Source organism: Rana temporaria, chromosome 3 (genome assembly GCF_905171775.1).
Source record: "Rana temporaria chromosome 3, aRanTem1.1, whole genome shotgun sequence".
In the NCBI taxonomy this organism is placed as follows: domain Eukaryota; kingdom Metazoa; phylum Chordata; class Amphibia; order Anura; family Ranidae; genus Rana; species Rana temporaria.
The window spans coordinates 47,314,004-47,338,238 of NC_053491.1; the positions used below are offsets into that span (position 1 = coordinate 47,314,004).

Here is a 24,235-nt window from a genome sequence, read left to right on the forward strand (position 1 = left end):
TGCCACCACAAATCTTCTAATCCACTCACTGGTTATCTCTCGCCTCGAATACTGCAACTTCCTCCTCATTGGCTTATCTCTAAATAGGCTATCCCCACTTCAGTCCATCATGAACGCTGCTGCCAGGCTCATATACCTCATAAACCGCTCAGCGTCTGCAATACCCCTCTGCTAATCCCTCCATTGGCTGCCACTCACCCAACAAATTAAATTCAAGATACTAACTATAACTTACAAAGCCATCCACAACCTGGCTCCCAGCTACATCAGAAACCTAGGCTCAAAATACCAACCTAATCATTCTCTTTGCTCCTCCCAAGACCTCCTGCTCTCAAACTCCCTCGTCACCTCATCCCAATCTCACCTTAAGGACTTCTCCAGAGCCTCTCCCATCCTCTAGAATGCTCTACCCCAATCTGTCCGATTTTCTCCTACTTCCACTTTCAGACGTTCCCTGAAAACTCAACTGTTCAGAGAAGCCTATCTGGCCCCCACCTAACAACTGTCCATTTATCTTCTCCATTAGCACATCCCCCACAGTTATTACCTCTTGTATCTCTTGATCTTCCGTCTTAGATTGTAAGCTTTAAGGATCAGGGCCCTCTGATTCGTATTAACTACTTGCCGACCGCCCACCGTCGTTATACGTCCTCACTTTAGAGATGAATATCTCGGTAACGGCAGCAGCTGCTGCCACAATCGAGATATTCATCTCTTCTGTGGGCGGCCGTGTTAACGATAATGGCGGTCTCCGCGGCGGATTCGCCGTTATCGGTGGCGGGAGAGGGGCCCCCTCCCGCCGCTCTCCCGCGCCCTCCGCCGCTTACCGTAGCCGTCGGAGGAGATCGCGACCATCCGGCAGCTGAGCGGGGACGAGACTGAAGGAAAAATCTCCTTCGCCCGTCCCCATAGTTCTGCTGGGCGGAAGTGACGTCAAAACGTCAGTCCCGCCCAGCGTCTTAAAGAAACATTTTTTTTTTTGTCATTTAAGCCCAAATATGAGATCTGAGGTCTTTTTGACCCCAGATCTCATATTTAAGAGGACCTGTCATGCTTTTTTCTATTACAAGGGATGTTTACATTCCTTGTAATAGGAATAAAAGTGATAATTTTTTTTTTTTTTTTTTTCAGTGTTAAAAATTCTAAAATAAATAAAAATAAATGCGAAAAGCAAAAAAAAATTTTTTTTAAAGCGCCCCGTCCCGACGAGCTCGCGCGTAGAAGCGAACGTATACGCGAGTAGCGCCGACATATGAAAACGGTATTCAAACCACACAAGTGAGGTATCGCCGCGATCGTTAGAGCGAGAGCAATAATTTTAGCCTTAGGCCTACTCTGTAACTCAAAAAATGCAACCTGTAGAATTTTTTAAACGTCGCCTATCAAGATTTTTAAGGGTAAAAGTTTGACGCCATGCCACGAGCGGGCGCAATTTTTAAGCGTGACATGTTGGGTATCATTTTACTCGGCGTAACATTATCTTTCACAATATATAAAAAAATTGAGCCAAATTTATTGTTGTCTTATTTTTTTATTTAAAAAAGTGAATTTTTTCCAAAAAAAGTGCGCTTGTAAGACCGCTGCGCAAATATGGTGTGACAAAAAGTATTGCAATGACTGCCATTTTATTCTTTAGGGTGTTAGAAAAAAAAATATATAATGTTTGGGGGTTTTAAGTAATTTTCTAGCAAACAAAAATGGTTTTGTCTCGTAAACACCGACTCTGAAAAACAGGCCCGGGGCTAAAGTGGTTAAAGTGTATTGTATTTGTACTGTCTACCCTCAAGTTGTAAAGCACTGCATAAACTGATGGCGATATATAAATCCTGTATAATAATAATAATAATAATAATAATAAATTGCCCATTATACACTATGGGCTAGATTCAGGTAGCTCGGCGTATAGTTTTGCCGGCGTAGAGTATCGAATATACGCTACGCCGACCCCAGAGTAGTATTCACAAAGCACTCGCTCCGTACGTTGCCGCGGCGTAGCGTAATATGGTCCGCGTAAGCCCGCCTAATTCAAAGTAGGCTGGTAGTGGGCGTGTTGTATTGAAATGAATCGTGACCCCATGTAAATGAAGCGGAGTACGAACGGCACATGCGCGCGCATGCTCAGAATCACGTCGCATATACTCCCTAAGCTACGTCGGCTCAATGCTTTCGACGTGAACGTAGCCTACGCACAGCCCCATTCCCGTACGACTTACGTAAACGACGTAAAGTTCGACGGCCATACCTTTGCATAGGGAGCGCCACCTATAGCAGGGATAACTTTACGACTACGCCTTACGTAAACGGTGTAGATTACAGCGACGGGCGCAAGTACGTTCGTGAATAGGCGTATCTAGGTCATTTACATATTCGGCGCGTAAATCAATGGAAGCGCCCCTTGCGGCCAGCGTAAATATGCGCCCAAGATCCGACGGCGTAGGAGACTTACGTCGGTCGGATGGAGGCCAAATTCAGGCGTATCTAGTTAAGAGAATAGGGCAAATAGATACGACGGCGCATTTGTTCACTTACGCTGCGTATCTGTAGATACGCCAGCGTAATTGTTCTGTGAATCTAGCCCCATTGATATATATATATATTTATGGTCGTTACCCTCTGACCGAGAGAGATGTGGATCACATAAACACGCGACAAGACTTACAACATAAATAGACCTGAAGTGTGCCTTGGTGGTCTGGTCAGTATGCCAAGAAAAGGGGGCATACCCAAGGTAAGTAATGGGTAGTTAATTGAAGAAGGATATGCTGAGAAGTGCCCTGAAAAAGGGAAGGGCGGGAGGGTGTCGAATGCGATTGAATGCGCAGACTCACGGACATGAGGTGAGCTGGAAAGAGTCGGCCCAGTGACGTGTAGTACCGCACACTGAACCGACAAAGAGCATGTGTGAGTGGGCTGCTTAAATACCCTCCGGGCTCCTCCCATAAACTCAGGCCACCATACTGGCCTTCTTATATATATATATATATACTGTATATCTGTCCTACAACTTATATTCCCGTCATAAATCCCGAGGGGAAAGCCGAGAACCTGCTCGGTTCAGTTTTTCCCTTACACACGGCCGGTTTTCCCGACAGGATAACTGCGATGGAGCTTTGGTCGGGAATCCCATAGGAAAACTGCCAAAAAAACACCAGACAAAATCCAGCCGGATTTCCCGGTGGGAAAAAAAGAGAACTGGTTCTCTTTTTTCGTCCGTCGGTTTTTGCGCAGTTTTCCCGTTGGGAAAACTGATCGTGTGTACGAGGCTTTAGATTTTTCGCTGCATTAAGGGAACTTGCAGATGGTACTGATGTATGAACCTCAGATTCCTGGGACAAAATATCCTGCATAAAAAAGTAGGGATGGGCTGTACAGTAAATGCGCGTATTTGTGTTTGCACGGGTAAAAAAAAAAATCTTTGATCGTACACATGTATGTGCATAAAATACTGTTTAGCAATGTTTTTTTTTTTTTTACTGATCTTCACACATTGCAAGTTTACACACCTGTGTGTACAGGCACATTAAAAACAATAGACTGCATTTATATCAATGAAAAAAATACCTGAAAACGTGTAATTTTTAAGCATCTGTGTGGAAGAGGCCTTAAAGATGCATTAAGAGAAGTTGTGATTTATAAGACTGCAGAAATACTGGATAGATTTGAGATTTCCAGGATGGTTTACATGGGATTATATGGTCATATTTACAGAGAAAGACATATTAGCTGGTGACTGATGTCGTAGGGATTTTTTTTTTCTAAAGGAAACTGATGTCGTAGGGATTTTTCTTTTTTTAACCTTTTATTCCCTGAACACTGGCAATGGTCTAAGCCTCCTTGTAGTGGCCCTGAATGGAATCTGCGTTTGCTTGGAAAGCCACCCAGCATTGTGCCGTCTCTGCTAAAGATTGATTTCTCCAGCCTGCAGAGGTAGCAGAACACTGCTACACATAATGAAGAAGACACATGCCCCCAGGGCCCGAGGTTATTAGCAACCGTACTACAATATTTTATGTCATTTACCTCTGAAGGAATGCAATGAGATACCTAAGGATAATGAATAAAAACAAAACTCTACGGCAGGTTTTGTCAAAATCTGCTTCATCACCGAGATGGAGTTCCCTTTTTGTTAATTCAAAACATCATCATGATTTTTTTCGATCGATTATGAACAGAAGATGGATGCAAGGTGCTGAAAATAAGCATTTTCTATTGGTTTCATTTGAATGGGGACATTTTTTTAACTGGCAGGTGACATGTTCTTCTATTCCCTGATCAAAAAGCTTGGATTTTAATGCTGGATTTCCATTCATGAATTCTATGGATTCAAGGTTCCCCTTCCCCCAGAGTTCAATTTTCATCCCCCCATCCCCCACTTCTAGTCTTCCCATAGCAATTCAGCAATACCCCCATCAACGTTTTAGCTGACGAAGCTGAATTTTCCATTTATTTATAGAGAAACCTATATATCGGTACATTCTTTTGTATCCTTAATACATTAAAATTAAGATTGAAATTGCATTTGCACTGCATGATTTTAAGCTATTAATGCCTTTGTTTTTTATTCTTTATTCAAGCGTCCAAGAGCAAATATAATAAAAACAAACCCTGCCCTAATATATACTACGTAGAGATATGTGGATATATTAAATGCAATAATATTTGAGAGTTACCTTGGTGGGTAAAGCCTCCTTCTTTGCTCGCTAGCGCTGAGTTTTTCTCTGCTCATCAGGTATCCAGCTGCTACTGACCCGGCTCCGACCATGGCCAGGAGTCCAGCCGATTTCTTGGATGTCAGGATTCTAGAGAAGGTGCTAGCCATTTTTGATGATACTGGAGCACTAGCAGAGTGATGGAACAAGAGAACCGGTGTATCTGCGGAGAAACCAAGGACAAGGGAGGGAGAGAGTGTGAGAGAGGCTGTGTACCAGAGAGAAGAGAGCGCAGGCTGTGGGGGGAGGACGTGATATGAATAGAAAGGACTCTACTAAACAGAAGATTACAGCAAGATCCAGTGAGAGCAGACCTGCATGAGACTCCACAGTCCAATGACAATGCTGCTAGCCCCTCAATGCCCCATCACAATGTATTACATGCAATGCAGACCGTTATGGGGCATCTGAATAATATCAAACTGACATTTACACTGCAGGAAATTAATTGGAAATCAATTACTAAAGAATTAATGAATGTAAAAAATAAAAAATAAATCTAATGATAAAAATGCCTGAGCAACTAGCTCATAGACACTAACATGAAAAGATAGAATAATTAATGGCAGTAACATAGGCATCATAGACAACTTAAAGGGGTTTTCCACCCATTTTGTAAGTTTATTAAAAGTCAGCAGCTACAAAAAGTGTAGCTGCTGGCTTTTAATAAACCGACACTTACCTGCTCCACGGCTCCAGCGACGCGCCCCCCCTCGCCGGCCGGCGTCTTTATGCTCAGTGTGGGAACCCGGCCGTGACAGCTTTCGGCTTCACGGCCGGGCACCCACTGCGCATGCGCGAGCGGCGCGGCCCGGCGCCGTCTGATTGGACAGGCGATCGCCGAGGACCTGTCACGTGTCCTGTGCGATCGCCTACAGCAGCCCCTTCCTGTAGGTGATTAAGCTTAATCGCCTAGGCGATTAGGCTTAATCGTCTGCCCGGAAGGAGGAAGTGGGACAGGAAGTCCCACTCCTCCTGAAGCCCCCCCCCCAAAAAAATTACATGCCAAATGTGGCATGTAAGGGGGTGAGGAGTGGGATAAGCGGAAGTTCCAAATTTGGGTGGAACTCCGCTTTAACCTCTCTGGCGGTATGATTCTTTCAGAAAAAAGGTGCTGAAAGCGGTACCATTATTTGCAAGGAAATTTGGCGTTTTATACTGTAGGTCTGTAATTCTTAGGAATAACTCACTTAAATCTGACCAAACAAGATTCTAATAGGCATCCCGGGTATGACATTTTTTTAAAAACAAAATTATAAATTATAATATAATAAATAATTATAAATAATTATAACAAATAATAATATAATTATAATAAAAACTATTCAATAATGTAATCAAATCAAAATCACTGAAATTTGCTCAGTTGCAGAATTGTCGCTGTCATTATTTTTTATTTTTTTTTTTATGACAAATTTCCCCACAAATCGCTATCGCGCATTCTGCAAGTGATTACAATTTATTATCGCTGTTTTCTAGCTGATCTAAAACTATTTTTGACATAAAGGGACACTTTTGGTTGCTATGGACAATCTACAGTTTGCAGGGAGAAAGAACAGTTTTTATTATATAAAAGTACATGTAGGACACTGGACAGACCACTAGGGACAAGGGGGGTGTGTATTTTTTACATACAGTACTGTAATCTATAAGATTACAGTATACTGTATGTAATGTGTTTGTTTACCTTTTTGAATTTGGCGCCGTTCTCCGCTCCCGTGCGTCGTAGGGAACGGAGATCGGCGGCACAGGAGGACGCTGTGTGAATCGAGCGAGGTCCCGCCCGCTCACACAGCGCGGTGGCATCGCTGGATCCAGGGACAAGGTAAGTAAACACTCCCTGTGGATCTAGCGAGGCGAGCCCGAGTCTGATTCGGGGTTACCGCTCGCAGCATGAAAATCTAACCCCGAGTCAGACTCGGGAATACCGCCAGGGGGGTTAAAAAAGAAGTTCAGGAATACAAAAAAAATAACAATTATACTCATCTAGATGGCTGCAGCATTAAGCTGCAGCTGTCCCCTGTCAGTTCTATCTTTCAGTTCTCGGTATTCAGTCTGCAGAGAGCTGGTGACTGTCAGCCACTGGCTCTCTGCTCTGCCCCTCCAGCGCTCACTGGAAAGCTAGGCTGTGGAGGGGGCGGGAGGCGGCTTTCTCAGTCTACCATCGGCTCACTGAGAGGCTGAGCCAGCTGCCAGTTCCAGGCATCTGGGTGGATCCCGACTGTGAAGTTGGGATCTTTGCAGAGCCTGGACCGAATGATAACCGGTTACAGGAGTGCAGAGCCAAGTTCACTCCTGTGATCCATAGGAGAAGCAGGGCCAAAATATCTGCCATACTTCTCTTTAAAAAGTGTATTTTCTCAGTATGCCTTGTGAGATGATGTGTTTTTATCTTCAATAAAGACCAACCTTGTTGTTAAAAAAGAAAAAAAGCGTATTTACAATTTTGCAGCCAAATTAGGATAATGCCTCGTACACACGACCAGTTTTCCCGACAGGAAAATTGCCATGAGAGCTTTTGGCCGGGAATACCGGCCATGTGTTTGCTCCATCGCAGTTTTCCCGACAGGAAAACTGCGGGGGGAAAAAAGGGCTGTCAACGTCAGTTAGCCAATCAGGAGAGAAAGAGGGGGCAGGGCCGAACAGCAGCTTCATGTCTGAATGGATACACAGAGCTGCAGCTCCGCTCGAGTGCCCCTATAGCAAGCAGCTTGCTGTGGGGGGAACTCAACAGGAGGGAGGGGCCAGGAGCAGCAAAGAGGGACCTGAGAAGCGGACGATCCAGGCTGCCCTGTGCAAGGCACTGCACATAGGAGGTAAGTATAACATGCTTGTTATATATATATTTTTTTAAAAGGAGACATTCCAATTACTTTATACAAGTATTTTGACAGCTGATGCTCCAAGTGTCAGAAAACAATAGCTTGCAGTGGGAGATTCATCCATCTGGGCTGTTAATGTAGGAATCTAATCATTTTCTTTTGTTCAGCCCACAGACTAAACTTAAGAAATCTATACATGTATGGCCTTAAGGTTTGGGTGTATCTGATGTTTTGTAAAATCTGCTGTAGAGCTTTTAGGCCTCGTACACACGACCGGATCTATCCGCTGGGATTGATCCGCGGATCAGTTCCAGCAGACAAATCCGGTCGTGTGTACGGCCTAGCGGACATTTTTCGGCGGAGATTTCTCCAGCCAACGGATTTCCAGCGGATAGCATGCTAAGAAATTTATCCACTGGTATCCAGTCCAGCGGACTGATCCGGTCGTCTGTACAGACTCACCGGATCAGTCCGTCGGCTCCCCTCCATCGCATGCGTCGTAATGATTCGACGCATGCGTGGAAGTACTTACCTTCCAGCGTCGCGCACGTCGCCGCGTCGACACGTCACCGCGGATGTATTCCGCGCGGATTTTGATCCGATGGTGTGTACAAGCCATCGGATCAAAATCCGGAGGAGGAATCTCCGCTGGAAACGGTCCGGCGGACCGTTTCCAGCGGAGATCCCCTCGTCTGTACGAGGCCTTAGTCTCTTCAGGCAGGCATGTCTGATGGAGTTTTCCCTGTGATATTGCGGTTCTCTTGAAAGGCAAGAACGCGGTGACGTCATCGCATACGATGCCATCGCTGCCATCTTGCTTTACCCTACCTATGCCGTGGAAGCTACCGCCCATGCGCTGAAGTAATTTCGACATTTTCGAGTATGCGCAGGTTTCAACGGGCGACAGGTAAGTATACACACTCTCAGGTTTCTCGTCGGGTAACAGGCCAACAAGAATCTCGATGAGAAAATAGAGAGCAGAATCTCTATTTTTCTCGTCGAGATTCTGGCCAGATTTCCAGACGAGAAACCTGAAAGCTTCCTACAAACACACAGGGCCATATTCTTAGAGATCTCCGGCGGCGTAACGTATGTCCTTTACGTTACTCCGCCGCAAGTTTAACTGGCAAGTGCCTGATTCCCAAACCACTTACCTGTAAACTTGCGGCGGCGTTGCGTAAAGTCCACCCGCGCAAGCACTCCTAATTCAAATGATCCTGGTAGGGGGCGTGGATCATTTAAATTAGGCGCGCTCCCGCGCCGATCGTAATGCGCATGCTCCGTCAGGGTAAATTACCCGACGTGCATTGCGCTAAATGACGTCTCACGGACGTCATTTGTTTTGACGGTAACGTAAATGGCGTCCATCGCCATTCACGGACGACTTACACAAAAAAAACGTTAAATTTTCAAATTTCGACGCGGGAACGACGGCCATACTTAACATTGAGTACGCCACCTTGGGGGCATGTTTATCTTTACGCCGCGTATCGCTTACGGAAACAACGTAAAATCACTACGACGGGCAAGCGTACGTTAGAGAATCGGCGTGACTAGTCATTTGCATATTCTACGCTGACCGCAAAGGAAACGCCACCTAGCGGTCAGCGTAGATATTGCAGCCTAAGATACAACGGCGCAGGCCGTCGTATCTTATGCATGTTTAAGTGTATCTCAGTTTGAGAATACACTTAAACATAGGACGGCCTTAGAATCGGACTTACGTCGGCGTATCTGCTGATACGCCGGCGTAAATTCTTTGAGAATATGGCCCACAGTTTACTCGGCAAGAAAGCTCTGCCAGCAGTTTTCTTGCTGGTTCTTGCCGAGAAAACCAAGCGTGTGTATGAGGCTTCATGCTTTCAGCACATCATCTGGACAAGTGCTTTCTTTGTAATTCAATGCCTCTTATCTTGTCTACCATGTCGCAGATGGATTGAATTTGAAATCAATTGCTCAACACATGATTTAGTGAAAAGATTGTAGTGAAAAGATTTTTTTCTTCTGTTTACTGGTATAACATGACCTTACATGATACAATGAAATAATGAAATCATGCAATGTGAATGTCTTGAACCTCACTTGTGGCAGTATAGGGGTTAACAACAGAGCTGTAAAGAACCTTCCATTCATGAAATCCCTTTTCTCTTATGTCCTGTGTGACCCATGGCCAGCCCTTCTTGTTTTACTTGTCATACCCAGGCTTAGTATTTTTAACAATATGTAAATAAGCTGATATGAGATGGGTATATTTTTCCTGATGATAGGGAAAATGCATCCTCTAACTATGCAGGAAAAAAGCTGCCTCTTTGCTTCTGTAACCTATAAGCACAAGCCTTCTACAACGTACACATAATAGTACATATGACCATGTCTGCATCCTTCTCTTGCCTGAGTTGGGAAGAATATCTTAGGGGTTGATGGTGGAACTTGTGTTGTTTCAGGATAGACGGACGTTACACCTCCAACCACATAGGGGCAGATCCACAAAAGAATTCCGCCGGCGTATATATTGATACGCCGCGTAATTTAAAATTTCCTGCGTCGTATCTTTGTTTTGTATCTACAAAACAAGATACGACTGCATCTCGGATCGATCCGACAGGCGTACGTCTTAGTACGCCGTTGGATCGTAGATGCATTTTTTCGCCGGCCGCTAGGTGGCGTTTCCGTCGAATTCCGCTTCGAGTATGCAAATAAGCTAGTTACGGCGATCCACGAATGTACGTCCGGCCGGCGCATTTTTTTACGTTGTTTGCATTCGACTTTTTCCGGCGTATAGTTACCCCCTGCTATTATGAGGCATACTCAATGTTAAGTATGGCCGTCGTTCCCGCGTCGAATTTTAAATTTTTTACATTGTTTGCGTAAGTCGTTCACGAATAGGGATTTGCGTAGAATGACGTCATCGTCATAAGCATTGGCTTGTTCCGGTTTAATTTCGAGTATGCGCACTGGGATACCCCCACGGACGGCGCATGCGCCGTTAAAAAAAAACGTTGTTTACGTCGGGTCACGACGTATTTACATAAAACACGCCCCCCCCACCATCATCATCATCATTAAGAAAATAGCAGGTCCCCTCACCATTGCAAGCCAGCCCCCCCCCCCCATCATCATTAAAAAAATAGCAGGTCCCCTCACCATCGCAAGCCCCCCCCCCCCCCCATCATCATTAAAAAAATAGCAGGTCCCCTCACCATCGCAAGCCCCCCCCCCAACATTAAAAAAATAGCAGGTCCCCTCACCATTGCAAGTCAGCCCCCCCCCCCCCCATCATCATTAAAAAAAATAGCAGGTCCCCTCACCATCGCAAGCCCCCCCCCCACCATCATTAAAAAAACAGCAGGTCCCCTCACCATCGCAAGCCCCCCCCACCATTAAAAAAATAGCAGGTCCCCTCACCATCGCAAGCCCCCCCCCACCATTAAAAAAATAGCAGGTCCCCTCACCATCGCAAGCCAGCCCCCCCCCCCCCCACCATCATCATTAAAAAAATAGCAGGTCCCCTCACCATTGCAAGCCCCCCCCCCCCCACCATCATCATTAAAAAAATAGCAGGTCCCCTCACCATCGCAAGCCAGACCCCCCCCACCATCATTAAAAAAAACATCAGGTCCCCTCACCATCGCAAGCCCCCCCCCCCACCATCATCATTAAAAAAATAGCAGGTCCCCTCACCATCGCAAGCCCCCCCCCCACCATCATCATTAAAAAAATAGCAGGTCCCCTCACCATCGCAAGCCAGACCCCCCCCACCATCATTAAAAAAAACATCAGGTCCCCTCACCATCGCAAGCCCCCCCCCCCACCATCATCATTAAAAAAATAGCAGGTCTCCTCACCATTGCAAGCCAGCCCCCCCCCCCCCACCATTATTAAAAAAATAGCAGGTCCCTTCACCATTGCAAGCCCCCCCCACCATTAAAAAAATAGCAGGTCCCCTCACCATCGCAAGCCCCCCCTCCACCATCATTAAAAAAACAGCAGGTCCCCTCACCATCGCAAGCCCCCCCCCCACCATTAAAAAAACAGCAGGTCCCCTCACCATCGCAAGCCCCCCCCCCCCCCATTAAAAAAATAGCAGGTCCCCTCACCATCGCAAGCCCCCCCCTCCACCATCATTAAAAAAACAGCAGGTCCCCTCACCATCGCAAGCCCCCCCCCCCAACATTAAAAAAATAGCAGGTCCCCTCACCATTGCAAGCCCCCCCCCCATCATTAAAAAAACAGCAGGTCCCCTCACCACCGCAAGCCCCCCCCCCACCATTAAAAAAATAGCAGGTCCCCTCACCATCGCAAGCCCCCCCCCACCATTAAAAAAATAGCAGGTCCCCTCACCATCGCAAGCCAGCCCCCCCCCCCCACCATCATCATTAAAAAAATAGCAGGTCCCCTCACCATCGCAAGACAGACCCCCCCCCACCATCATTAAAAAAATAGCAGGTCCCCTCACCATCGCAAGCCCCCCCCCCACCATTAAAAAAACAGCAGGTCCCCTCACCATCGCAAGCCCCCCCCCCCCACCATTAAAAAAATAGCAGGTCCCCTCACCATCGCAAGCCCCCCCCTCCACCATCATTAAAAAAACAGCAGGTCCCCTCACCATCGCAAGCCCCCCCCCCCCAACATTAAAAAAATAGCAGGTCCCCTCACCATTGCAAGCCCCCCCCCCATCATTAAAAAAACAGCAGGTCCCCTCACCATCGCAAGCCCCCCCCCACCATTAAAAAAATAGCAGGTCCCCTCACCATCGCAAGCCCCCCCCCCCCATTAAAAAAATAGCAGGTCCCCTCACCATCGCAAGCCAGCCCCCCCCCCCCCACCATCATCATTAAAAAAATAGCAGGTCCCCTCACCATCGCAAGCCAGACCCCCCCCCACCATCATTAAAAAAATAGCAGGTCCCCTCACCATCGCAAGCCCCCCCCCCACCATCATCATTAAAAAAATAGCAGGTCCCCTCACCATTGCAAGCCCCCCCCCCCACCATCATCATTAAAAAAATAGCAGGTCTCCTCACCATTGCAAGCCCCCCCCCACCATCATTAAAAAAATAGCAGGTCCCCTCACCATTGCAAGCCCCCCCCCCCACCATCATCATTAAAAAAATAGCAGGTCCCCTCACCATTGCAAGCCCCCCCCCACCATCATTAAAAAAATAGCAGGTCTCCTCACCATTGCAAGCCCCCCCCCCACCATCATTAAAAAAATAGCAGGTCCCCTCACCATCGCAAGCCCCCCCCCCACCATTAAAAAAATAGCAGGTCCCCTCACCATCGCAAGCCCCCCCCCCCCCACCATCATTAAAAAAATAGCAGGTCCCCTCACCATCGCAAGCCCCCCCCCCCCACCATTAAAAAAATAGCAGGTCCCCTCACCATCGCAAGCCCCCCCCCCCCCCATCATTAAAAAAGACAGACCCCCCCCCATCAATTAAAAAAAATAGCAGGTCCCCTCACCATTGCAAGCCAGCCCCCCCCCACCATCATTAAAAAAGACAGACCCCCCCCCCCCCATCAATTAAAAAAAATAGCAGGTCCCCTCACCATCGCAAGCCCCCCCCCCCCATCATTAAAAAAGACAGACCCCCCCCCATCAATTAAAAAAAATAGCAGGTCCCCTCACCATTGCAAGCCAGCCCCCCCCCACCATCATTAAAAAAGACAGACCCCCCCCCCCCATCAATTAAAAAAAATAGCAGGTCCCCTCACCATCGCAAGCCCCCCCCCCCCCCATCATTAAAAAAAACAGCAGGTCCCCTCACCATCGCAAGCCAGCCCCCCCCCCCCCCCACATCATTAAAAAAATAGAAGGTCACCATTGCAAGCTTCCCCCCCCCCACCATCATCATCATCATTATCAAAAAACATCAGGTCCCCTCACTCAGCCCGTGACTCAAGTCTCCTCACGGCGGTCGTCTGTCACGATGCTCCCCCACTGGGTTTTGGCGCGCAGATAAATGTCCCGCCCTCCTCCTCTAGACCAGCTTGTGTGACAGACAGCACACTGGCTCTATCACACGAGCTAGTCTTCTCTAGGAGGAGGAGGGCGGGACATTTATCACAGCCTATAAAAGGCCATACTGAATATTTTCAAAGCTGAATATGTTCCTGTCATGTCTTGTAAGGACAGATTTGACAAACTGGGAAAGTATTATCTTTTTTTGTCAGCAGAAGCGCCTCTTATCAATGGGTATATATGTACTTAGCCAAAAGGCACAGAAAACTGCAGCAGAAAATGCCCTCAAATTATCCCAGTTTAGTCACCCAACAATTAGCCTTTTTAAAACTAAAATTATTCTTATTTTCTGTAATTTGATGTGGTTTTGAAAAATCACAAAGACCAGAGTAGTTGTACCCAGGATGGACTTCAGACTATAATGAGATTTGAATAATTGAGTTTATAGAAAATCTTCATTTCAGAACCTCAGCTCTGGACAGCACCATTTGGCACTACAGCACAAAACACTTGGCTATGTACCAGGAATCTTCCCATAATGCAGCAGCAGACCATTTCAATGTCACACTTGAAAGCTTTAAAGGACCGGACCAATATGCTGCTACATGACCCAAGGGGTTTTTACAATTCGGCACTGCGTCGCTTTAACAGACAATTGCGCGGTCATGCGACATGGCTCCCAAACAAAATGAGCGTCCTTTTTTCCCCACAAATAGAGCTTTCTTTTGGTGGTATTTTATCACCTCTGAGGTTTTTATTTTTTGCGCTATAAACAAAAATAGAGCGACAATTTTGAAAAAAAATGCAATATTTTTTACTTTTTGCTATAATAAATATCCCCCAAAAACATATATAACATTTTTTTTTTTCCTCAGTTTAGGCAGATACGTATTCTTCTACCTATTTTTGGTAAAAAAAATCGCAATAAGCGTTTATCGATTGGTTTGCGCAAAATTTATAGCGTTTACAAAATAGGGGATAGTTTTATTGCATTTTTATTAACCACTTCCTTACTGGGCACTTAAACCCCTTCCTGACCAGAGGACTTTTTGCGATTCGGCACTGCGTCGCTTTAACTGACAATTGCGCGGTCGTGCGACGTGGCTCCCAAACAAAATTAACGTCCTTTTTTCCCCACAAATAGAGCTTTCTTTTGGTGGTATTTGATCACCTCTGCGGTTTTTATTTTTTGCGCTATAAACAAAAATAGAGCATCAATTTTGAAAAAAAAAAACATTTTTTTACTTGTTGCTATAATAAATAGCTCAATTTTTTTTTTACGTTTTTTTTTTTATCCTCAGTCTAGGCCGATACGTATTCTACATATTTTTAGTAAAAAAAAAAAAAAAAAAAAAAATCGCAATAAGCGACTGGTTTGCGCAAAAGTTATAGCGCCTACAAAATAAGGGACAGAATTATTATTATTTTTTATTTTTTTTACTAGTAATGGCGGCGATCTGCGATTTTTATTGGGACTGCGACGTTATGGCGGACACATCGGACACTTTTGACACATTTTTGGTGCCATTCACATTTATACTGCAATCAGTGCTATAAATATGCACTAATTACTGTATAAATGTGACTGGCAGGGAAGGGGTTAACACTAGGGGGTGAGGAAGGGGTTAAATGTGTACCCTAATTAGTGTTCTAACTGTGGGGGAACGGGGGTGACTGGGGGGGGTGACCGATCTGTGTCCCTATGTACAAGAGACACAGATCGGTCTCCTCTCTCCCCTGACAGCACTGCTGTCTGCGAGAGCCGGGAATGAGAGATGATCTCATATGTAAACATATGAGATCATCTCTCATTGGCCGCACAGATCGCCTAGGAAACGGCCGCTCCGATTGGCCGTTCACGGCGATCTGTGACTGGCTGTGTCCAAGGGACACGGCCAGCACAGCAGTTCCCCGCTGCGCGCTCGGGAGCGCGCGCGGGGAACGTGCAAAGGGGCGGCCGTAAAAAGACGGCCTGTTAGAGATTGGGAGCCGCGCTGAGGCCGTAAAAAGTGGTACGGCCGTCAGCAAGTGGTTAATTTTTTTTTTTTACTACTAATGGCGGCGATCAGCGATTTTTTTCGTGACTGCGACATTATGGCGGACTCTTCGGACAATTTTGACACATTTTTGGGACCATTGTCATTTTCACAGCAAAAAATGCATTTAAATTGCATTGTTTATTGTGAAAATGACAGTTGCAGTTTGGGAGTTAACCACAGGGGGCGCTGTATGAGTTAGTGTACACCTAGTGTGTGTTTACAACTGTAGGGGGGTGTGGCTGTAGGAATGACGTCATCGATCGAGTCTCCCTATATAAGGGATCACTCGATCGATGCAGCGCCATAGTGAAGCACGGGGAAGCCGTGTTTACATACGGCTCTCCCCGTTCTTCAGCTCCGGGGAGCGATCGCGACGGAGCGGCTATAAACGAATAGCCGCGCCGTCGTCCCGGATCGCTCCCCGAGGGAATCCGACCGCCGCATGTAGCGGGGGGGGGGGTCCCGAACGGACCCGCGGAAAGGCAGGGACGTACAGGTGCGCCAATGTGCCTGTACGTGCCATTCTGTCGACGTATATCTACATGCGGCGGTCGGGAAGCGGTTTTAAATAAACTTTCTAAGAAGCTGCTGAAATTGTCCTTCAATGTATCTAGAGAATTATATGTAAAATGCAGTTAAAGTGCCAGATCCACAAAAGAATTACGCCGGCGTATCTCTTGATACACCGCGTAATTTAAAATGTTGTGTGTCGTATCTAAATACAAAACAAGATACGACGGCATCTCGGATGGATCCGACAGGCGTACGTCTTCGTACGCCGTCGGATCTTAGGTGCAATTTTTCGGCGGCCGCTAGGTGGCGTTTCCGTTGAATTCCGTGTTGAGTATGCAAATTAGCTAGTTACGGCGATCCACGAACGTACGTCCGGCCGGCGCATTTTTTTACGTCGTTTGCGATCGGCTTTTTCCGGCGTATAGTTAAACCTGCTATTATGAGGCGTACACAATGTTAAGTATGGCTGTCGTTCCCGCCTCGCATTTTGAATTTTTTATGTCGTTTGCGTAAGTCGTTCGCGAATAGGGATTTGCATAGAATGACGTCACCGTCTTAAACATTGGCTTGTTCCGGTTTCATTTCGAGCATGCGCAGTGGGATACCCCCGGTTTTTCGCGTTCGCTACGTCGCTGCTAGTCTAGTTTCCCGTTGCAAAGTTAGTCGTCGTTTTTGGTGCCCTAACTTTACACAGCACACGTATGTGCTGTATAAAGTATGGCCGTCGTTCCCGCGTCGAAATGTAAACATTTTTCCTTCGTGCGTAAGACGTCCGGGAATACCGAAGTACGCTATGCACGTCGCCATTCGAAAAAATGACGTCACTTCGCGCAAAGCACGGCGGGAAATTCAAAAGGGAGCATGCGCAGTAGGTCCGTGGGAGCGCGCCTAATTTAAATGGCACACGCCCCTTTGAATTACGCGGGCTTACGCCGGAGGCCGCCGGCGTAGGTTTTCATTGCAAGTGCTTTGTGAATCAGGCACTTGCGATGAAAACTTGCGGCGGTGTAACGTATCTACGATACGTTACGCCGCCGCACTTCTACGTGAATCTGGCCCTATACTTACTGGGTTCCCCACCTCTCATCAAGAAGATCCCAAGCGAGTTGTGCTGTTCGATGGGGAGTCGCTCTGAGGTGAACCCGGAGTCAGGTGATCCAACAGGGCTTAGACGAACCATTGGGGATCTGGGTGACCGGACACAGACAGGTTGTATGCTGCAAACTGTCAGTCGGTGACCCAAGGACAAGAAGTCTACCTGAGGGAGATTCAGGCTAACTATCAACTGGGAGGATTCGCTTTACTATTCATGTTCTTGACTATGGTATAAATACATTAACCCCTTATCTGCTAAGCCCCCCACATTTTTACTCAACCTTTACCTTAATAAATAACTGACACCACTACTGTAATCTTTGGAGTAAAAACTGGCCGTAGCAGCCTCCATTTATTTTTAAATAACCTTTTAAATATTAAATAACATTAAATAACATTTTCACACATAAACCTTTATTAGACCTGAGATACACATTTTAACCCTGCTGGTGCTGGACTTTGCAGGCACATTAACACACTTGTAACCATTCTAAAAAGTTTTATGAGCACTGCAGTACCTAACTCTGGTCTTAGGCCTCAAGCCGAAACTGACTCAAAGACGACCAACTGACCGCAGTACCCCCATTAACCACTTGCCAGCTACACCTTGGTAGACTGGACTAACAGCCCCTTCAGAACCCATACCACCTCTGGGTAATGGCATCCACTTCAGGGTAATTTCTTCTCCTGCAAAGTCCAAAACACCCGCCGCCGCCACGACATCCTAAGTTCGTACCTGTGTGGAAAAAACAAAAACCAGAAAAGCACCCAAAACCGCCAACACCGTATCACATACCATGACCTCCCACTACACCAATGACCCCCTTTAAAATGCCCAACAAAGGGAGGGTGGGTGGGAAACTTCTCCCCACGTGTTAACCGGGAAGCGTGGGAGGGGAAATATATAACCTCCCTCCCATCGCTCTCCTTCCTCACTGACCCCTCCCTCCGACCATGGCAGGGCTTTTTCTTTAACCCCGTCATGGCCGGCCCTGCGCTGATGTCTTGTTGTTTTGCTCCGGGCCTCTCTCGAGTACTAGGCCTGTGGCAGAGGTCTCTCTACAAGTCTCAAATTCCAATAGAGCCAGGTCTGTGGCAGAGACCTGTTCCTTCTCAGAAGTTCTAAGTGACGCTCTGGCTGCCAGGCCTGTGAGAGGGGCCTGTCCGGGGGCACTTTACCCACTCCGGCTGGAGTGGTGACGGAGAAAGAGTTGCTACTAGAAGCAGGACTGCTTCCATTCATCCATAGGCCTGAATCTGCAGAATTCTCTCTTTTCACCAACCTACTTCTATCTACCTCAGTTTGATTGTTGGTCATGTTGGACCAGTAATAAAGCACAGAAAACGTCACTCTGCTATCTGGACATTCACACCATCATCATCATCATCCCTAGACACATCGTAGAGGTAATATAATTACGCCGATCCCAAATCTAACCAGCGGCTCCTCCGGGGGTACCGCTACACTTGTATTTTGCAAAAGTGTTTGACACAGTTCCCTACACACAGCTAATGTGTAAGGAAAAGTCTATAGGCCTGATAAAATCAATTTGTAAAATTCTAGTGATGTCTGATAGATTATTTATCCTCCAATGCATATGATCAGATGATATGCATTCTTACATTACATTAAAGGTGTTTGAATGGGGGGCCAATAAATAGTCTGAAGCAGGGAAAGTCCTAGACGCCTGTCAGCATTTGAGATTCTGTGGGATATTTTGTACAGCTCAGCAAGATAGAAAAGGAGTCCTCAAAGTGTTGGGTTCATCCGTTTTTTTATTGGGGTATCCCATAATGCCTTCACACAATCCCTGTTTAGAATTCCAATAAAAGCCTAAAAAGACACCCCTAGACTGTTCCATTCAAGTCAGCGCAAGTGGAGAAAATGCTATGTGCCTGGTTGTGTGTGCCCTAATCTGGGGGTTAAGCAATTTGACCAGCAGCTCCTTTAAAAAATTAAAGGGGAGGTTCACCCTAAAAACGACTTTCTCTTATTACACTGGCCCCCCACATTACAATACGATTATGCCTATTAGGTTTTTTTTGATGCTGTACATACCTTCGTACAGCTATTCACCCGTGGCTTCCGGGTTGCGAGTCCCGCGGGAGTGGGCGTTCCTAACATGCTGGTGATTGACGTTTTGACAAAAAACGAGCTCCCCCCGTCGCGTAAGCCGCGTCACGATTGGCGAATGGAGCCGAACGGCGAGTCGGAGCTATACTGCGCCTGCGCATCGCCGTTCGGCTCCTTTCGCCAATCGTGACGCGGCTTACGCGATGGGGGGGGAGCTCGTTTTTTGTCAAAACGTCAATCACCAGCATGTTTGGAACGCCCACTCCCGCGGGACTCGCAACCCCAAAGCCACGGGTGAATAGCTGTACGAAGGTATGTACAGCATCAAAAAAAACCTAATAGGCATAATCGTATTGTAATGTGGGGGGCCAGTGTAATAAGAGAAAGTCGTTTTTAGGGTGAACCTCCCCTTTAAGCAAGCAATGCCTAAGGCCCCATACACACGACCGAGTTTCTCGGCAGAATTCAGCCAGAAACTCGATCGGAGCCGTATTCTGCCGAGAAACCCGGTCGTGTGTACACTTTTGGCCGAGGAAGCCGTCGAGCCAAATAGAGAACATGTTCTCTATTTCCTCGTTAGTCAATGAGGAAACTTGGCTCGCCGAGATCCTCGGCGGCTTCACAAGGAACTTGACGAGCAAAACGATGTGTTTTGCCCGTCGAGTTCTTCGGTCGTGTGTACGGGGCCTAAGAGTGGTCCTTAATAATAAGTGTCCTTTTACCACACAGACAAAATAGAAAAAGCTTGTTTGAGCTGGTAAGTATACATTTATTCTGTTTCAGGTACACAGTTCTAATCTTTTCTTCTTAATCATGAAAATCTGCCTATGCAAGGGCAGAATGAGATTTATGACAATCCGTCTGTGTCCTGTGAAAATCATTAACTAACACAACTCTTTATTGTCTGGAACTAGAAGAATGATAAGATCTTAAGCACAAGCATGATCCTTAGGCCCCGTACACACGACCAGTTTCCTCGGCAGAATTCAGCTTCCGACCGAGTTTCTGGCTGAATTCTGCCGAGAAACCCGGCCGTGTGTACACTTTCGGCCGAGGAAGCCGACGAGGAGCTCGGCGAGGAAATAGAGAACATGTTCTCTATTTCCTCGTTGTTCAATGGGAGCTCTCGCCCCGCCGAGCTCCTCGGCGGCTTCAGTGCTGAACTGGCCGAGGAACTCGATGTGTTTGGCACGTCGAGTTCCTCGGCCGTGTGTACGAGGCCTTACTCTTTATTTGTACAGCTATCAAGGGCTTAGAACATACTGGTGTCAAAAGGGACCTCTTGGTGCACAAGTGCCCCCTCCCCCACACTCCCAATTTTAGTCCTGACAGTATATAACGTGCTAAGAACTGCATTATGGCAAGATCACGGCCTTAAGATTCTTGGGAGAACCTGATGCTGTCAGCCTGATTGTTCACATTTCTCCTGCAGCAACCAGATTGTTTCAGTGCTGAAAAAAAACTGTCTTTTTATTGCTTTTTTACAGGTTTTTTATTGCTTTACTAAATATAGCTCTGTGAAGCCTCGTACACACGTACGAGTTTCCCGGTGGACTTTTTACTGCCGGGAAACCCAGAGGGGAAAACCGAGAACCTGCTCGGTAACTTTTTCCCCCTACACACGACCGGGTTTCCCGACAGGAAAACTGCCATGAGAGCTTTTGTCGGGAATCCCGGCCGTGTGTATGCTCCATTGCAGTGTTTCCCATAGGAAAACTGCCGGGGGAAAACTGCCGGGTAAAAACAGCCGGGAATCCCGGTGGAAAAAAAGAGAGCTGGTTCTCTTTTTTTTTTCCGGCAGTTTTCCTGTCAGGAAAACTGCGATGGAGCATACACACAGCCGGTTTTCCCGGCCAAAAGCTCTCATGGCAGTTTTCCTGACGTGAAAACCGGTCGTGTGTACGAGGCATTAGAATTAAAGCTGGCCACGTGAATTATCACATCACCTCCCTTATGTTTAGGCCTTATTCACAAGGCATACTCAAGGCCGTGCTTGCCTGCATATGATGCAGAGGTGTTCCATTCATCCACATGCAGGTAATCCTGTGTGCAGTCAAGTCAATAGGAATTGCAGTACATATACATAGCCGCTGCTCCCAATTTGACATCTGTGTGGGTGTAAGGCCCCCCAATCGTAGAAAATGGGAGTACCTGTGCATCTTGTGCAGGCAACACATAGCGCACATACAGTTGTATGCTTTAGTGTGAACGAGGCCTTATACTAAGGATTGCAAAGCAAATAAAGGCTAAGTTCAACCATCAAAAAAATGAACAAAAGCACATATTTTCGCAGGTAAAAAAAAATGTGCATTTTTTTTTAAGGGAGCCTACAAGCATTGCACCCGCGATCAGTCGATCGCAGGTGCCATATCAGGCTCCTGTCCTTCTCTAGCTTTGTGCCCGTATCTCCTTAAAGGCTGTTACAAAGCTAGAGGAAGAATGAATAAACTACGAGCGTGCTGAGCAGCGCGTTCACAGCCCGTTCAAACTACAAGTATATCTGCTACGGTGACAGACAATACTTCTAGGTTTTTCATTCACACATCTCTGTGAATGAATGATGCAGCTGTGTGGCCTGAACCCTGCACAACCGCACTGTGTTCAAAAAGTGACAGCGGGTGTGAGGAAAAGATCCCCTGTCTGCTGTCACAAACACGGGAATTCTTGCAGTGGGTGCATAGGAGCATGTAGCCTGTTACACCTTAACTATGCGTATAACATAAAACATGCTCCTAACGGTGAAACACTTTCTTAAAATAGGAAGGGCACATTTGAAAAACTTGATGTTCCATTTCATATAATACTCCTTTTTCATTGATAACCCTGGTTGCCCCTCCCATTAGAACTCTACACATTGTGGGGCTGATTTACTAAAGGAAAATAGACTATGCACTTTGTAAAGTGCAATTGCCCTCTGCAAGAGCAGTTGCTCCAGAGCTTAGTAAATGAGGGGGAGCCCTGCTGATTTCCATCATCCAATCACGTGCAAGCAAAAATGCAGCTTTTTTAATTTTCCTTGCACGTGATTGGGTACTGAGCTTTACCTCATTTACTAAGCTCTGGAGAACTTGCACTTGCAGGGTGCAACTGCACTTTGCAAAGTGCACAGTCTATTGTCCTTTAGTAAATCAACCCCACAGTATCAGTAATATATATATCAGTGTGATCTTTAATGCTGATTGCAGTGATGGGGCCTGGGAAAATTCTAAATGCGTTTCTCAAGGAAGTTGAGTTGCTTCATCAGTAGCTGTGGAAACTGTATCATGTTGAATTGGTAAGAACCACATTTGCAATCACGTAGCTTGCTTATAATTACTACACAATAATATATAATCTTCATTTATATATCACTTACAGGTAAGTTGAACAGTCAAAAGAATGCCTGGGGGGGGTGGGGTCCGTTTCTCCTATAGGCCCCCAGGAGAAAGCCCAGTAGGAGATAAAAAGCAGGGGAGTCCTAATTGCCATCAAGACATAACGCATAAAGGAAACAACTGGAAGCCCCAAGCATTCTATTGACTGTTCAGCTTGCCTGTAAGTAACATATAAATGAGGGTTATGGGGTTGATTTACTAAAGGCAAATAGACTGTGCACATTGCAAAGTGCAGTTGCCCTCTGCAAGTGCAGTTGCTCCAGAGCTTAGTAAATGAGGTAAAGCTTCACTTCGCAAAAAGGGACCCAATCACGTGCAAGGAAAAAAACAAAAAAAAACAGCATTTCTGCTTGCACATGATTGGATGATGGAAGTCAGCAGAGCTTCTTGCTCATTCACTAAGCTTTGGAGCAACTGCACTTTACAGTCTTTTTGCCTTTGGTAAATCAACCCCTATGTGTCATTGTGTAGTACATATGAGAAATATGTTGCTGCATTTTTGGTACTTACCTATTAGTTTTCACAGCTCCCGATGAAGCTGAGAAGAGAGACTCAAGAGAAGTGTTTCAAATGTACCTAGCGAAAGTGTCTTCTTCTGTCCACTGTGCAGTTGATTTACTAAAGGCAAAGAGACTGTGCACTTTGCAAAGTGCAGTTGCACCCTGCAAGAGAAGATGCCCCAGAGCTTAGTAAATGAGCAGAAGCTCTGCTTACTTCCATCATCATGTGCAAATAAAAATACAGTTTTAATATTTTCCTTGCATGTGATTGGGTATTCTTTGTAAAGTGAAGCTTTACCTCATTTACTAAGCTCTGAAGCAACTGCATTTGCAATGTACAACTAAGGTACAACTACACTTTGCAAAGTGCACAGTCTATTTGTCTTTAGTAAATCTGTCCCTGTGTACAAACCCACCCCCCCCAGAAATCTCTTTTTCTTTTCTTTTTTTTGCATGTGTGATTGGTTTCCTTCTTTTCCCCGAAGTTTGCACACAGCTTGAAGTACCATTTCAGGCATCTCTAGCTCTGCTTTAGCCTAATCAATTATGGAATAAGATGGCCCTAATGTGCTTCCGCAACACATAGTAGTGTACTTCCATGCTTTCTAATGTACTGCTTTATGAAGAATACCGCAGGTCCAATTTTCAGTCCATTGTGGTGCATTAGCAGCCCATTCAAGTGAAGGGACTGCTTTACCTCAACGCATGTTACCATGTGACTTAACGCACATCAGTTCTGTGACAGACTGAGTTGGACCTTTCCAGTCTGTTCAATGAGCTTTAAGCAATGGCCTGTCCCAGTAACCACAGAACAGAAGCAATAAGGCACATGCAATAAAGTTTAATAATATTTCTGCAATATATATACATGGCCGAGAGATTAATGATCTTCTGGAGTTTATTTCAGAGTTTCCAAACCATCCTCCTGTCTCTGCCATCACTGTTCATGTGATTTGGACACTAACATGGTAATCAAGCGTTATTCCCTGTATGATTGTATTCATTCTAGAAAGAGTAAAAGTCACAAGGTGGGGCAATCATATAATATGGATATGCAGAAGCATTCTACTGCACTGAACATGATAACTTTCATGCAGCGCACTAAAGAAACTTCCAATGATAAGATAATTATACTACATACATCATCC

General features: G+C 46.1%; 1 protein-coding gene across 2 annotated transcripts in view; it reads right to left on the reverse strand.

The window, feature by feature from the left end:
- The window catches only part of CKMT1A (creatine kinase, mitochondrial 1A), a 72,384-nt gene that overhangs the window by 39,486 nt on the left and 8,663 nt on the right, over positions 1-24,235 (reverse strand). The window contains exons 1-2 of one of the 2 annotated variants that reach the window (XM_040342508.1): positions 13,418-13,470; positions 4,671-4,872 (exon numbers count right to left, since the gene is read on the reverse strand). In XM_040342508.1, the coding sequence (XP_040198442.1) occupies positions 4,671-4,819 (149 nt within the window). In that variant the 5' untranslated portion in view covers positions 4,820-4,872; positions 13,418-13,470. Of the gene's footprint in view, positions 1-4,670; positions 4,873-13,417; positions 13,471-24,235 lie in introns of those variants that run through there. The other variant, XM_040342507.1, reaches the window with a different exon arrangement.